Source organism: Patella vulgata, chromosome 3 (genome assembly GCF_932274485.2).
Source record: "Patella vulgata chromosome 3, xgPatVulg1.2, whole genome shotgun sequence".
Classification (NCBI taxonomy): domain Eukaryota; kingdom Metazoa; phylum Mollusca; class Gastropoda; family Patellidae; genus Patella; species Patella vulgata.
In genome coordinates, this window is record NC_065881.2 from 77,064,770 (window position 1) to 77,078,218 (window position 13,449).

Below are 13,449 nucleotides of genomic sequence, written 5' to 3' on the forward strand. Positions count from 1 at the left end.
ATCTGCGGTTTGGGAGGAGTTATCTACCCCTAAGGTCTTCAAGGTTCCTGGTAAGGTGAAGGCCATATTAAATCATCAACATCTACTCAGGAGTCAAAATCATTTCCAGGAATAAATACGGTTTTAGTGATGTTGTGAAATAAATTTATGTTGAATGTCAGGATTCTTTACATATGAAACTCTTGTAAATGATGAACTTAGATACTCAAAACCTGGGAAGGTGAGAAATTGTGTTTTTTTCAGGGGATTTTAAAAGCCAGAGATTGACAAAAACAACCCCATCATGTTGTAAATGTTTTTAAATGCAAGTTTAGTTATGGGTGTGTACAGTTGTATATTACTTTAGCCACTTAAAAATTGTGAAATCTGTTTAATAAGGAACATCCACAGCATTTTGTATGGTAAGGTTCATCATTTTTTTCTATCATTTGTCATTACTGTTGGTAAGATAATATAAAATTTATTGTACCAAAATATCCATTGAGGACAGCATGATACAGTACAAAAATAGTATTTATTTAAATACTTAAAGTATAGATATTTACATGGAAATATGATGAATTAGCTTTCTATTTATTTCAACATTTCATTCCAAATTCAAATAAAATTAATTTAAATGTTCTGCTCTGACTGGGCTAATGAAGATGGCCATACGCCATACAGTGTGTTATGAGGGAAATTTTGGCCGGGCAGCGGTACTATGGCCTACTCTTATATCTGCCAAGGGATCATTTACGTGAATGCCAAAATCCTGATGAACTTTCTCGGCCAATGCAGGGATCGAACACGCGACCTCCAGGCTAGCGAGCCAGTGTCTGATTCCAAATCCAAATAACTTGATTGAAGTATTATGGTGATGAAAAGACAGTGTGTGTGATTGGAATGGTGGCAGGATTTATTCAGATCTAAACAAATACATGTACATAAATACTACCGCTCTTCACCTTAATGAATTTAGTTAAATTTCTTTATTTGAAAGTTCTTAGTTCTAAATAAGTTAACTTTATTAAAGCGAGAATTTCATATTTTCTAAGAAAGTCAAAACATAATTATTTCTATGTCTTTTGCTCAATAGGTTATCAACTCACTATTATACGACCATGGGCATTATTTCCCACCCTTAAAAATCATTGACACAGGAAATAATAACACAATTACCTCCCTTGTTTTCCTATCGCCTCCATGCATTAGCTACCTTCAAACGTTGGAATTTGAAGTTGAAAATGATATTTTTGCCAATTTCTCAGCTGGCAATAGTGAATTATAGGATTAATAGGATTATTCTTTAACAAGGTAGGACGGTTTATGGATACCATCTATTTTAAGGCTCTATTTTAATAAATTTTAAAAATATATCTTAAAAATATGAAATTGTTGGACTAAAAACCAACATTTACAGTAGTATACATAAAAACATCACATGTAGAAATCATGCATCAGTTTACGTGGTTTTCCCTTGGTGTAGGTGCAGATCGGAGGGCCTTGGAAGGAACATGGTCTAGTTGTTCGGATCGGATGAAAAAACAAGGTCCTGCGTACATGTTGGTGTACATATAAAAGAATTCTTGACAATTTGAATTTAAGAGTAGGCTGTAGCGCTGCTGCCTGGGCAAAATTTCTATCACAATATGATGATGTCTGCCTTTATCAGCCCGGTTCATTCAGAAAAGTAGAACGTTGAACCGCATTTCATGTCATTTTAAACAGTGGTTAGTGGATCAGCTTTTTACATATGGACTTCCTATAGGGACTTTGGAAATTTTAGTCAGCTGTTATTGATTGCGCGAGCTTTAGATCATAAAGTCTGCGATTGAGTCAAGTAGCATGGTTTTCAATTCCCAGCTTGTACATGACAAGGAGTAGGGTCACCTGTCCAAACTAGTGGATTTCCTGCGGGTCCTCCGATTTCCTACCACTGCTAAAGACCCCTATGCACAAGTGAATAATTGAAATAAAATTGAACCATGTTAGTCTCAAAGGGACCTAGTTTGTGTCAAGTGGACATTAAACACCCCCTCTCTCTCTCTCTCTCTCTCTCTCGCTCTCTCTCTCTCTCTTTGTAATGGTTTTAAATAATAATGTAATCAGAAAATAATGCAGGACTCGAAAATTCAGAAAATTTTGATGGCAAATCATGGAATTATCTCCCTTTTTATGTTTTTTTTAAAATATTTTTGTAGGTATAAAGAATGAAGATAGCACAGTTTTATATTTCATTAGAACGGTGCAATGGTGTTTATGATGCTGGTGAGAAATTAATAGGTCAAGTTATTGTTAAACTGAACAAACCATTAGATGTTAAACGTAAGTATTTAAATTAATGGAAGCTACCATGTTTTGTTCTTCTTTAAAATGACTATTGCCAGCTGAGTACATTGGTTGTGTAGAAATAACACACTGCTGTCAATCAGATAATTGCTAATAAGTCAGCCTGACATACAATGAAATGAGATTGATTTCATATAGTGCTATGATGGATATTTTACATGGACATGAGCAGTTTTGTGGTTTTTTTTGTCCCTTACGAACAACTAGAAGCTGTTCCTTGCCAGGTTCTCCTTCTTGCATATCTGACAAGAGGATACCAAAACACACTGGGTTAGTGAGCCATTGTCATGATTCCATATAAGCTTGAAGATAAGATAATAATAGACTTGAAAAGGTGATTTTTCTCGAAACAGGAGCAACCTACATTGCGGTCAAACCCAGGAGCTCTTGGTAAGAGAGCTAGCGCCATGGGTTCAAATAAGCTTGAAGTCAAGATAATGGTTTACCATTTACAATGAAGAGTCACTGTCAGAAGGAAACAAAATGAAAGTAATTGCAATTTACTAATTAATGGCGATGTCTGTTTTAATGTTTTAGGTATTTATCTGCATTGTGAAGGCAAAGCCAAGTCACACTGGGACGTCAATAAAGATGACAGCAGTAAACATTATAAAGCTACAGAAAATTATATAAATGAAATTAAAATATTATATGATAATGGTACAGTGAAAAAAATATTTATTTACATCTATACATATCTAGCAGCATTGCTAGAATCTGTGCCACCTGTGTTTTTATGGCAAAATAAAATAGTCAGGCATCTTGTATCCTTCTACTGTCTTAATAGAAAAACAATTTTTTTTTGCAGTATAGTAAAAGGTGCTGCCACAAAAAAGTGCCACCCAGTCAAGTTTGGAAATAATGATTTTAGTGGCACCAGTCAAATTGTCAGACATTTTGATTATAGTGTCAGAAACTACTCAAATTGAATCGGACATTTTGAACATTATGTCAGACATGTATTAAAAATATCATATTGTGTCTGACAAAGCCTGACATTATCAGTGATAGGCCCCAGCGTGGACCACCCCCTTACCCTCTTTAAGCTGAGCTACTGTCTGTATCTAAAAAGACAATTTATCACTCATTTATAGTAATTATCATCTGTAACAATCTGTCATCAGATCACTCACTGTGGCTCCCTACGAAGACATAATTGTTATATGCTCTCATTCCATGTTTATTGTTATCTCTGTTGTCCGGGGTGGTTGGATGGCCGAATGTTTAGCATGTGCGCCCTTTATCATAAGGTCTGTCATTGAATCAGCTGGTGTGGTTTTGATTCCCCGATTGTGCCTGTCCAACCTCGTGGGTTTTCTCTGGGTCCACCGGTTTCCTCTCACTGCTAAAGACCCCTACGTGCAAGCGAATTATTGAAATAAAATTGAACCCCATTTCTCTCTCTCTCACTCTCTCTGTTGTCCGTCTGTCCACAATTCACCGATATCATGCATATTTTTTTTGCCTCTGACCCTGAAACTGCTTCTGATGGAAGTAGAAATGGACAATAATTTTATAAATCAATATATCACAATATGTAAATTTGATTGACAATATTTTTTTTACCGTTAAAAATACCGCAATAATACAATATATCATTTGACTCTAGATTAAAGCCATTCCTCCAGCAATATTCTCTCAAAGATTATTGTATTTTATTGAAACAAAGTATAAATCAGATTGGTCATACAAAAGAATTCATACTTCATAAATCAATACTCTACAGAGCTGTATTAAGGCATTAGTTTTGTATTTAACTAGAGCTGGACAATAACTTTTATGAATCAATATATCAGAATATGTAAATGTTATTGACAATTTTTTTTTTATACCACAATAATCCAATTTATCGTTTAACTCTCTTAAATATTCTGTGAAGTAATATTATATTTTATTGAAACATATGTTTGCCGCCTCTTTTCGAGCCTTTTGTCTTGAAGCCATATGATATTGCATCAATGGCAATATATATTGTGGATTTTTATATTGATATCTCAGTAATAAAAATTACAAATATCATCCAGCCCTAGATGGAAGTATATTTGTTGCCGGGTAACACTATGGTTTAAGCGTTTAGATTTAAGTTCTCTGTATATTTTATAGGCAGTGGTGTAGCTGAATTTCCAGCAGGTTCCTATGTTTATCCATTTATAATAAATTTACCCAAGTCAATTCCCTCTTCATTTGAAGGACGTAAGGGCTACATACGCTACCTGTGTAAAGCATACATTGATAGAAATTGGAAGTCAGAAGAAGCAGAGCATGTGTTTACTATCATTCATCATTTAGATTTAAACCACATTCCTTCTGCTAGGGTAAGTGTTTACAAACCACTCGACATTCCTTTCGCTAGGGTAAGTTTTTACAAACCACTAGACATTCCCTCCCCTAGGGTAAGTATTTACTAACCACTAGACATTCCTTCTTTTAGGGTAAGTTTTTACAAACCACTAGAAATTCCTTCCGCTAGGCTAAGTTTTTACAAACCACTAGACATTCCTTCTGCTAGGCTAAGTTTTTACAAACCACTAGACATTCCTTCTGCTAGTTTTTACAAACCACTAGACATTCCCTCTGCTAGGATAAGTTTTTACTAATCAATTTCCTTCTGCTAGGGTAAGTTTTTACTATCCACTAGATGTTCCCAGCTTTTTATTGTGAAATCTTTGGTGAAATGTCATTCTACTTTTCTACACCAACCAAGCTAATGATGATATGAAATTTTTGGTTAAAATATATGTCATTTATGCTTTTACCACATTGTACCGCATCAATTCAAGTATAAGTCAGAGCTGGTATTATTTACAGGAACCATCCATTATACAGAAAGAAGAATCTGTAGAATCCTGCTGTTGTGACGAAGGTACCGTTTTTCTACAGTTAAAGCTAGAAAAAAGTGGTTTTGTGCCTGGTGAAACAATTAACTTCACGATTGACTGTCATAATAACTCTAACGTTGATATTGGACGAATCTCTCTTGATTTACTTCAGGTAGGTTATAATACTTTTATGTGCCAGAGGGGGGGTTGGATCGCCGAATGGTTAGCGCATGCGCTTGTATCATAAGGTCTGTCGTTGAGTCAACTGGCGTGGTTTCGATTCGATACGTGACGAGTAGTTTCGCATGTCCATCCTCGTGGATTTTCCCGGCGTCCTCCAGTTTCCTTCCACGGCTAAAGACACCTACGCGCAAGCGAATTGTTGAAATAAAATTGAACCATATGTTAGTCACGAAATGACCTAGTTTGTGTCGAATGGACATTAAAGCCCATTTCTCTCTCTCTCTGTTTATGTGCCGGATATGTTAATCTTACAACTTGACAGCAGGTGTGGACTGAATAGTCTATGTTATGCAACAATGTCCAACACCAGGTGTGATCAAATAGTCATCAATTCCATTATGCTATAAGCTATAGCATATCTTGCAACAAACATTGTCACTAATGTTCAGAAATTGATCACCACTCAGATTTCTGGTGGGTGTATTTTACATGCATCTGGGTTAGAGATAATAAAAATTCTTGCATTTATATAGAGCAACATTTTCAATTAAAGTCTGCTTCGTGTCTGAGGTAGAACTATTCTAACACAGGAAACTATTCTTGAAAAAGCGTATTTTAATCAAAGTTTTGAAGTTCTGTACAGTTTTAGCTGATTTAATATTCTCTGGTAAGTTGTTCCATACGGCAACAGCGTTACAGGTAAAGTATAGTGTTCGGAAAAATTGGTGGACAGATCTTAAATAGCTCTCATGTTACTCCCCTGCATTAGATAAGACTAGTATTTTAGTAATTCAGATCTTAGTAAGAATCACAGTATGAAGCAGGACCTATTTGCAGACCTGGAAATAATGGTTTTAATTGTACCTGCGACTAGTATCTCTTCAGGAAGCAAGGGTTTTATTTAGCATAGTAATCCAGGCACCGAGTTCGTAAAGCATTCACAGATTTAAGTTCAGAATTTACTCAAAATTGTTTGCCTTATCTTAACTAAAATATTTCATTTACGAAATTTCTGTTGTATTAATGTATCAAATACATCAATAAGAAACTGTGGGCAAAGTTTGGTGTTTCTGGATCAAATATACTTCTCCAAAACAGTGATAGGAAGTTGAGAATGCTTTGTGAACTCAGGGTCTGGTATCATTGACCAGTCAGTTGACCGGCAAGTAATAACTGAAACAAGGCCTGATAAAAAGTTAATTTTAGTGTATTGTTTTCAGAACGTTACTTACCAAGGTTATTCAGATTCCTTGTTTTCTTCCGGCTCACCCAAATATCACACGAAAACCATACCTTTAGGGTTGTTTGAAAGTGGTGAAGGAATAGAAAGCCATAAATACACATCTTTGAAACGCTCTGTTGGATTACCGGCCATGCCACCTTCAAGACTAGAAGGTTGTAGCATTATAACTACAGAATATGAACTTAGTGTAAGTACAGTAAGTGTGAGTTATTTATCCACTTGATTATACTGAATGTTATGCCAATCATTCTCATCGTGCAATATAAGCTCATCTATCGGTCTCCAGGGGAAATGCAATAGTTGGGTGACAGTACTTGTTGGATCAAAATAGATATTTTGCAAAATATAAAAACAATTTTTCATGGCCACAACTATTGCAAGGCTGAAGGGATTTTATTGTGTAGTCTATATTTTTTTTTTTTTTTTGGGGGGGGGGGGGAATTTAATGGTTAGGGGATAGGGTTGTGGAGGAATGTAAACCAGTGCATCTGCTGAGAACAATTGAAACATAGCTTAACGATGCATTATGTAAGAGCTAAATATGCCTATTGCAGGTCTTTCTTTAGGCCTTAGATGTTATCTAAATTATGAATTAGACATTTATTAACATAAGACCATAATCAACTCTCCACGTCATTGGGTGCTCGAAATTTTCAGCTGATTTAAAAACAATTGGCATTTAATGATTTGAATAAAAAATTGATAATCAAGACTTTGTTTACTATCGTAACAGCAGTAGCAATGACAATTTTCAAGATATTCGCTCAATCCCTGAACAAAACGTCCATGACACCAACATCAAATACAATAAATTCACTTATTATATTTTAGTTAAAAGCTGATTCAGGTTTGATTGGTAGTATTGGTTGTAATATGTTTATTTTAATTGGAACCGTGCCTGTCAGGATGCCTGTAACTCATGGACCAGTCATACGTAGACCTGAATCTACCGTGTTGTCTCCTGATCATATTAACCCAATTATAAAACATCTAGATGGTATGTCAGTAATAATTTCATTAAATATTGTTATTGTCGATAAAACCAATAAAATATTCTGCTTTCAAATATAGGAGCTATAAGAGCAAAAGAAAGTCCAGTGCTTCTAGAGCACAAAATTCTTTTGGTACAGTATCTTCTAGAGCATAAGCTACTCTTTTCAGCACAGTATCTTCTAGTAAGCTGCTCTTTGGCACAGTATCTTCCAGAGCATTTACTAGTCTTTGGCACAGTATCTTCCAGAGCATATACTAGTCTTTGGCATAGTATCTTCCAGAGCATAAGCTACTCTTTGGTACAGTATCTTCTAGAACATAAACTACTCTTTTCAGCACAGCATCTTCTGGTAAGCTGCTCTTTGGCACAGTATCTTTGGCATAGTATCTTCCAGAGCATAAGCTACTCTTTGGTACAGTATCTTCTAGAACATAAGCTACTCTTTTGAGCACACTATCTTCTAGTAAGCTGCTCTTTGGCACAGTATCTTCCAGAGCATAAGCTAGTGTTTGGCAAAGTATCTTCCAGAGCATAAGCTACTCGTTGGTACAGTATCTTCTAGAACATAAGCTACTTTTTTGGGCACAGTATCTTCCAGAGCATATGCTAGTGTTTGGCAAAGTATCTTCCAGAGCATAAGCCACTCTTTGGCACAGTATCTTCCAGAGCATAAGCCACTCTTTGGCACAGTATCTTCCAGAACATAAGCTACTCTTTGGCACAGTATCTTCTAGGGCACTTTGGCACATTATCATATTGAGCACAGGATACTGTTTAGTGCAAGGAATTTACAGCTAGAGTACCTAGCAGATACAACCAAGCTGACTTTCGGTAACCATCTTCTTTTCTAATAAAAACATTTAACAGTATATAGTATAGACTGATAGAGGTTGCCTAATCCTGTATGTGTTAAAATATTTCTCATTACAGCTCCTCCTTCTTATGAAGAATGTGTTTTAGGAAGTAAAACAGAGCAAGGGGCAAGTGGTACTTCATATGAACCTATATCATCACCTAGCTTAGCTGGTGCATCGCCCGTCGTTACAGTTCAACCTTCAACACAGAATGCTGCTTTCCATTTACAAGATTAAGTATTTCCTTCAACAATATTAATGCATATATAATTTTCCAGTAGAATGATATTTGGAAAATCTGTTCCTTTAAGTATTGTGACTCAGTGGGTATGTCACTGGCTCAGTAACTAAAAGGTTCTGGGACCCTTGTACTCATTGATGTGCACATAAAAGAACCCCTGACAGTTGGAATGTGATTAAGAGTAGATGGAAACAGCACTATCTAGGCAAAGTTTCCCTCAGAAAGTATGATATTGTAAATGATTAGGAACACTATAATTAAGACTCAAATTACATAATAAGCTCTGCAAAATTATACATATTTAATCATTACAAAGTGTCAACTACTGTGTCTGCCACTGTTATATCAGCATGTGCCACACATTGCCCAGTGATGCATGTGCTCATTGCAAGTGTACATGGCAGCTATATTAAAATTTGAAGACTTGTAAAGTGTGCTTTTCTTGAAATACATCATAAGATATGTTTCTGGTCACAAATGGATTTTCCCTAGTAGGCCAAACCAATTTGAAATTTGTTCTTCAGGAACAACTATTAAAATTATGTTATGTATTCCTTCATGGAAAACGTGCACGTTGTATGATAAGGCCTGTCATTGAGTCAACTGGCGTGGTTTCGAATCCCCAGTTGTACGTGACAAGGAGTAGGGTTGCCTGTCCAACCTCGTGGGTTTTCTCCGGGTCCTCCAGCTTCCTTCCACTGTTAAAGACCCCTATGTGCAAGAAATACAATTAATCCATATGTTAGTCCCGAAATCCCGTCTTCATTAGCCCAGGTTAGGAGTAGAACAGTAGGACGTTAAACCCCATTTCATTTCATTTCATTTCATTTAGTCCCGAAATGACCTAGTCTGTGTCGAGTGGATGTTAAACCCCATTCTCTCTCTCTCCCTTCATGGAAAAAATTAATTTTAAAACAAAAAGTACTTGATCTTCTCAAAGGCTTTTAGTTCCACATTTAAAGTTTGAAAATTTTAAACAAAAAAAATAATTCTTTAAAAAATAGTTAACAGGACTTAATTTGCTATTTATTTATCAATACCTCGATGAACTAAAAATTAATTGAGTTTGGCTTTATGTATACAGGGGGATTGGGTTGCTGAATGGTTAACGCCTGCGCGTTGTGTGATAAGGTTTGTCATTGAGTCAAGTGGGGTGTTTTTGATTCCCCGCTTGTATGTGACAAGGAGTAGGGTCGCCTGTCCAACCTCATGGGTTTTCTCCGAATTCCTCCCACTGCTATAGACCCCTATGCACAAGCGAATTATTGAAATAAAATTAAACCATATGTTAGTCCAGAAATGACCTAGTTTGTGTCAAGTTAAAGCCCATTTCTCTCTTTCTTTGTGTATATAGGTTCGCATCTCGTGACTGTTAACGACATAATAATATGTCCTTAATTAATATTAATTACAAACTCAAAATGTGATACCTCCATGTTTTTGTGTCATGTTTTATAGATGCTATATTTAGTATATTTATTTCAGCATGAATATTTTATATGTTGACTGTATACTTGTGCAATTGTTTATATTTTATATTTATTGTCTAAGTATTATTATGCCAAATTACTAGTCACTATAATTTTTATTTTATTTATCATATACATATATATTTACGTTTTTCACCCGACTTTCATCAAAGATCCTATATTGATGTAAACTGTATAATTTAACTTTAATTATAATTTAATATATCTATATTTACGTTTTTTACCCAGCTTTCATTAAAGATCCTATATTGATGTAAACTATATAATTTAATTTTCTTTGTTAATTTATGCCCCTATAGCTTTTTGTTTTATTGACCGAATTTTTAGATACTGTAGTTACATTTTTGGATAGCCGGAGACATTGCTGAGCAGATATCAGTACAAAACCGATATTTATGTTCTTCCCCAACTTTTTTTAAAGATCCTATATTGATGTAAATTGTATAATTTAGTTTTGTCTATTAATTACAACGTAAAAAATTTCCTTAATTTCATTTTTGTTTTATTTATCATATACATTATATATTTCTGTTTTCCCAGACTTTCATTAAAGATCGTATATTGATGTAAACTGTACGATTTAGTTTAATTATGATTTAAAAGATATTTCATAATTCAGTTTAAAGTAATCAGAAATGTTTCAATGATATGACCTAACTTTCATCCATCTTGGCCTTCACCCAACTAACTAACCTTATACTAAACTTACGTTGAGAACAGACACTAAGCTAGTTGACCAACATTTTAATTCCTAAATCGACGATTTTAGTTGAAACCACACAGTATACTGTACAAATTTTTAGAAGTATTTATTTCGTTTTCATTTAATGAAAAAGAAAAAGGTTTATTTACTCTGTATGTGTATAACAGATGTTAAACGGAGTAGAACCGCATTACAAAATAGTATATTGATATTTAGATATGGTGGCCATTCAGGGCAGAGATGTATTCTTGAAGTAGATAGTTCTCTGTGTGCAGAATGAACTAACCTTGATAGTAGTCAAGCTATACCTATTACTGTATGATCGGGATCTAACACCGTGACAACAGTTTCATAGTAATCCTGTATAGTTCTTCCAGCTTCCAGTTCAAAGCCATTCACATCGTGAATTTGAACGCGATACCAACATGATAAATAAAATAGCCTTACTATTACCAGTGATATGTTTGAGACCTAACACCACAACAACAGTTTCATACCAGTCATGTATAGTAATTCTGAAGCCAATCAAATCTCAAGTTTGGTCACGATTCATGATTCCAATACAATAAAGGAAATAGACTATTTCCAACGGTAACAGATCGAGAGAAAGGCTAAAATGATTTTTTTTGTTAAAACCATTTTACAGGCATCCATACATAATCTAGTCTCTAGTCAAACTGAATTTATTATTGAAATAACAAAACTAATAGAATAAATCAGGGCTCCCATTTCAATCAAGTGTGCCAGTCTTGACAGGGAAATTGTATATGCCATAAAATTAGAATTTCAAAGAATTTGACCTTAAAACTCGATAAATAAAGTTAACACACTAACACTATTTATTGAATAACAATTACTGGTTTATTGATTTGCTAGATAAAGATGAGAGTATGATCCTCGAAACGTTGTATATTAATAAACCAGTAATTATTATCTATAAATAGTGTTAGTGTGTTACTGTTCAATTACTAAATGCGACTTAAAGAAATAAAGTTAAATTTATAGTTTTTATTTGTAAAAACACTTCATATTCATTGGAAAAAATATCCTGCTAATCCAAAGTAACAGAAATACATCAAATATTGACTGACTGGCAGAATATTGAAGAGAAAGCCCTAGCCCCAGTTTCACAAAGCTTCCTCGGGCCTAAGTTAAGAATTGAATCAACTATGAGAAATATCTTTGATCCAGAAACATAGTTTCTTATTGATGTATTTGATACATTAAAACAACAAAAATTTTATAAAGTGCTATATTTTGGTTAAAATAAGGCGAACAATTTTGAGCAAATGCCTAACTTTAGTCTGAGAATGTTTTGTGAAATCAGGGCCTGATATAAATTATTGTATAAGTTTATGTTTCATTTATTAATTTTCTGTTGTTTATGATATACAAGTAGCAATAGTTGAAGTTGTTATTGGTGTTATTTGTAATATAAACGTTTGCATCTTTTGATGTATAATAAACTTCTGTTAAATTCATTTTTAATGTTTTTCTCTTTTTTTTTCTATGAGAAAAATAACTGTTAACATTATTATTACTGATTGGATTAAACTTATAAAGTTGATGTTGGTTGTTAGTGTTTTTATTATTTGAAATAAATTTGTACCATATGTTAGTCCCAAAATGACCTAGTTTGTGTTGGTCATGAGACATGTGCCTTATTTGCCTAATGGTTAGTCCCGAAATGACCTAGTTTGTGTTGAGTGGACGTTCCCATTTCTCTCTCTCTCGATCGTTTCGAAATTCCAGTGGCCAACATTAATATTTCATAAGCTAGGCCCATCTGAGTTGGATTGAAATAATAAATAAAATGGAAATGTTAATTTGGACATTGTTCAATAATGCAAGTACCATACTGAGGATGTACACGTAAAAGCGGGGGATTGGATGGCCAAATGGTTAACGTGTGCATGCTGTATCATAAGGTCTGCCATTGAGTCAACTGGCGTGGTTTCGATTCCCTGGTTGTACGTGACAAGGAGTAGGGTTGCCTGTCCATCCTCGTGGGTTTTATCCGAGTCCTTCGGTTTACTCCCACTGCTAAAGACCCCTATGTGCAAGCGAATTGTTGAAATAAAATTGAACCATAAAGATAAGATAAGATTTTATTGTATCGAAACATCCATTGTGGACAGCATACAATATTCTCCATATTTAGCATTAATCTTTTTTTGAAAAAAACAAACGCAGGTGCATTTTCAAGAATGAAATAGGAGTAAGATCTGGAATGATGAATTATTGATGAAAAAGTTGATTGGAAATTTGATCAGACCAAGGCAGTAGGCCTACGTATAGTACCATTATATGAAGAAGAAGAAGAATTTTATTGCATCGGAACACACGTTAGTCCCGAAATGACCTAGTTTGTGTCGAGTGGACGTTAAACCCCATTTCTCTCTAAGTATAAGCTTCAGAGGATAAATGTGTGGAAATAATAAATAATGGGAGACAAATCATGTTAAGAAGAAATCTTTAAATGGAGTTACCTCCCATTAATCGTTTCGTTGACGGTGTCGACGCCCACGCACGAATGAACCGGAGATAACTCTAATATTATCACGTCAAATGTCAAAATGGCGATAGAAATTTAA

General features: G+C 34.6%; 1 protein-coding gene across 3 annotated transcripts; it reads left to right on the forward strand.

Annotated features, from left to right (window-relative positions):
* The first annotated feature begins 61 nt into the window (after positions 1–61).
* LOC126816607 (arrestin domain-containing protein 17) lies at positions 62–12,422 on the forward strand. 3 transcript variants are annotated; one of them, XM_050543288.2, is made up of 8 exons: positions 62–401; positions 2,181–2,304; positions 2,866–2,988; positions 4,432–4,643; positions 5,137–5,319; positions 6,551–6,769; positions 7,405–7,570; positions 8,498–12,422. In XM_050543288.2, exons 2-8 carry the CDS (start codon positions 2,190–2,192, stop codon positions 8,656–8,658), a joined length of 1,179 nt encoding a protein of 392 aa, XP_050399245.1. In that variant the 5' UTR covers positions 62–401; positions 2,181–2,189; the 3' UTR covers positions 8,659–12,422. The 3 variants fall into 3 exon arrangements, with proteins under 3 accessions (XP_050399245.1, XP_050399244.1, XP_050399246.1); XM_050543287.2 differs by having other exon boundaries at positions 62–220; XM_050543289.2 differs by having other exon boundaries at positions 62–220; positions 6,551–6,760.
* The last annotated feature ends 1,027 nt before the right edge of the window (positions 12,423–13,449 follow it).

What these genes read in the sequence shown, in the direction of transcription:
- LOC126816607 (XM_050543288.2), top strand. Translation starts at nt 2,190, where the DNA reads ATGAAGATAGCACAGTTTTATATTTCATTAGAACGGTGCAATGGTGTT. An exon ending in ACCACATTCCTTCTGCTAGG is followed by an intron (nt 4,644 to 5,136) that starts GTAAGTGTTTAC and finishes TATTATTTACAG; the next exon opens with GAACCATCCATTATACAGAA. An exon ending in TCTCTCTTGATTTACTTCAG is followed by an intron (nt 5,320 to 6,550) that starts GTAGGTTATAAT and finishes TATTGTTTTCAG; the next exon opens with AACGTTACTTACCAAGGTTA.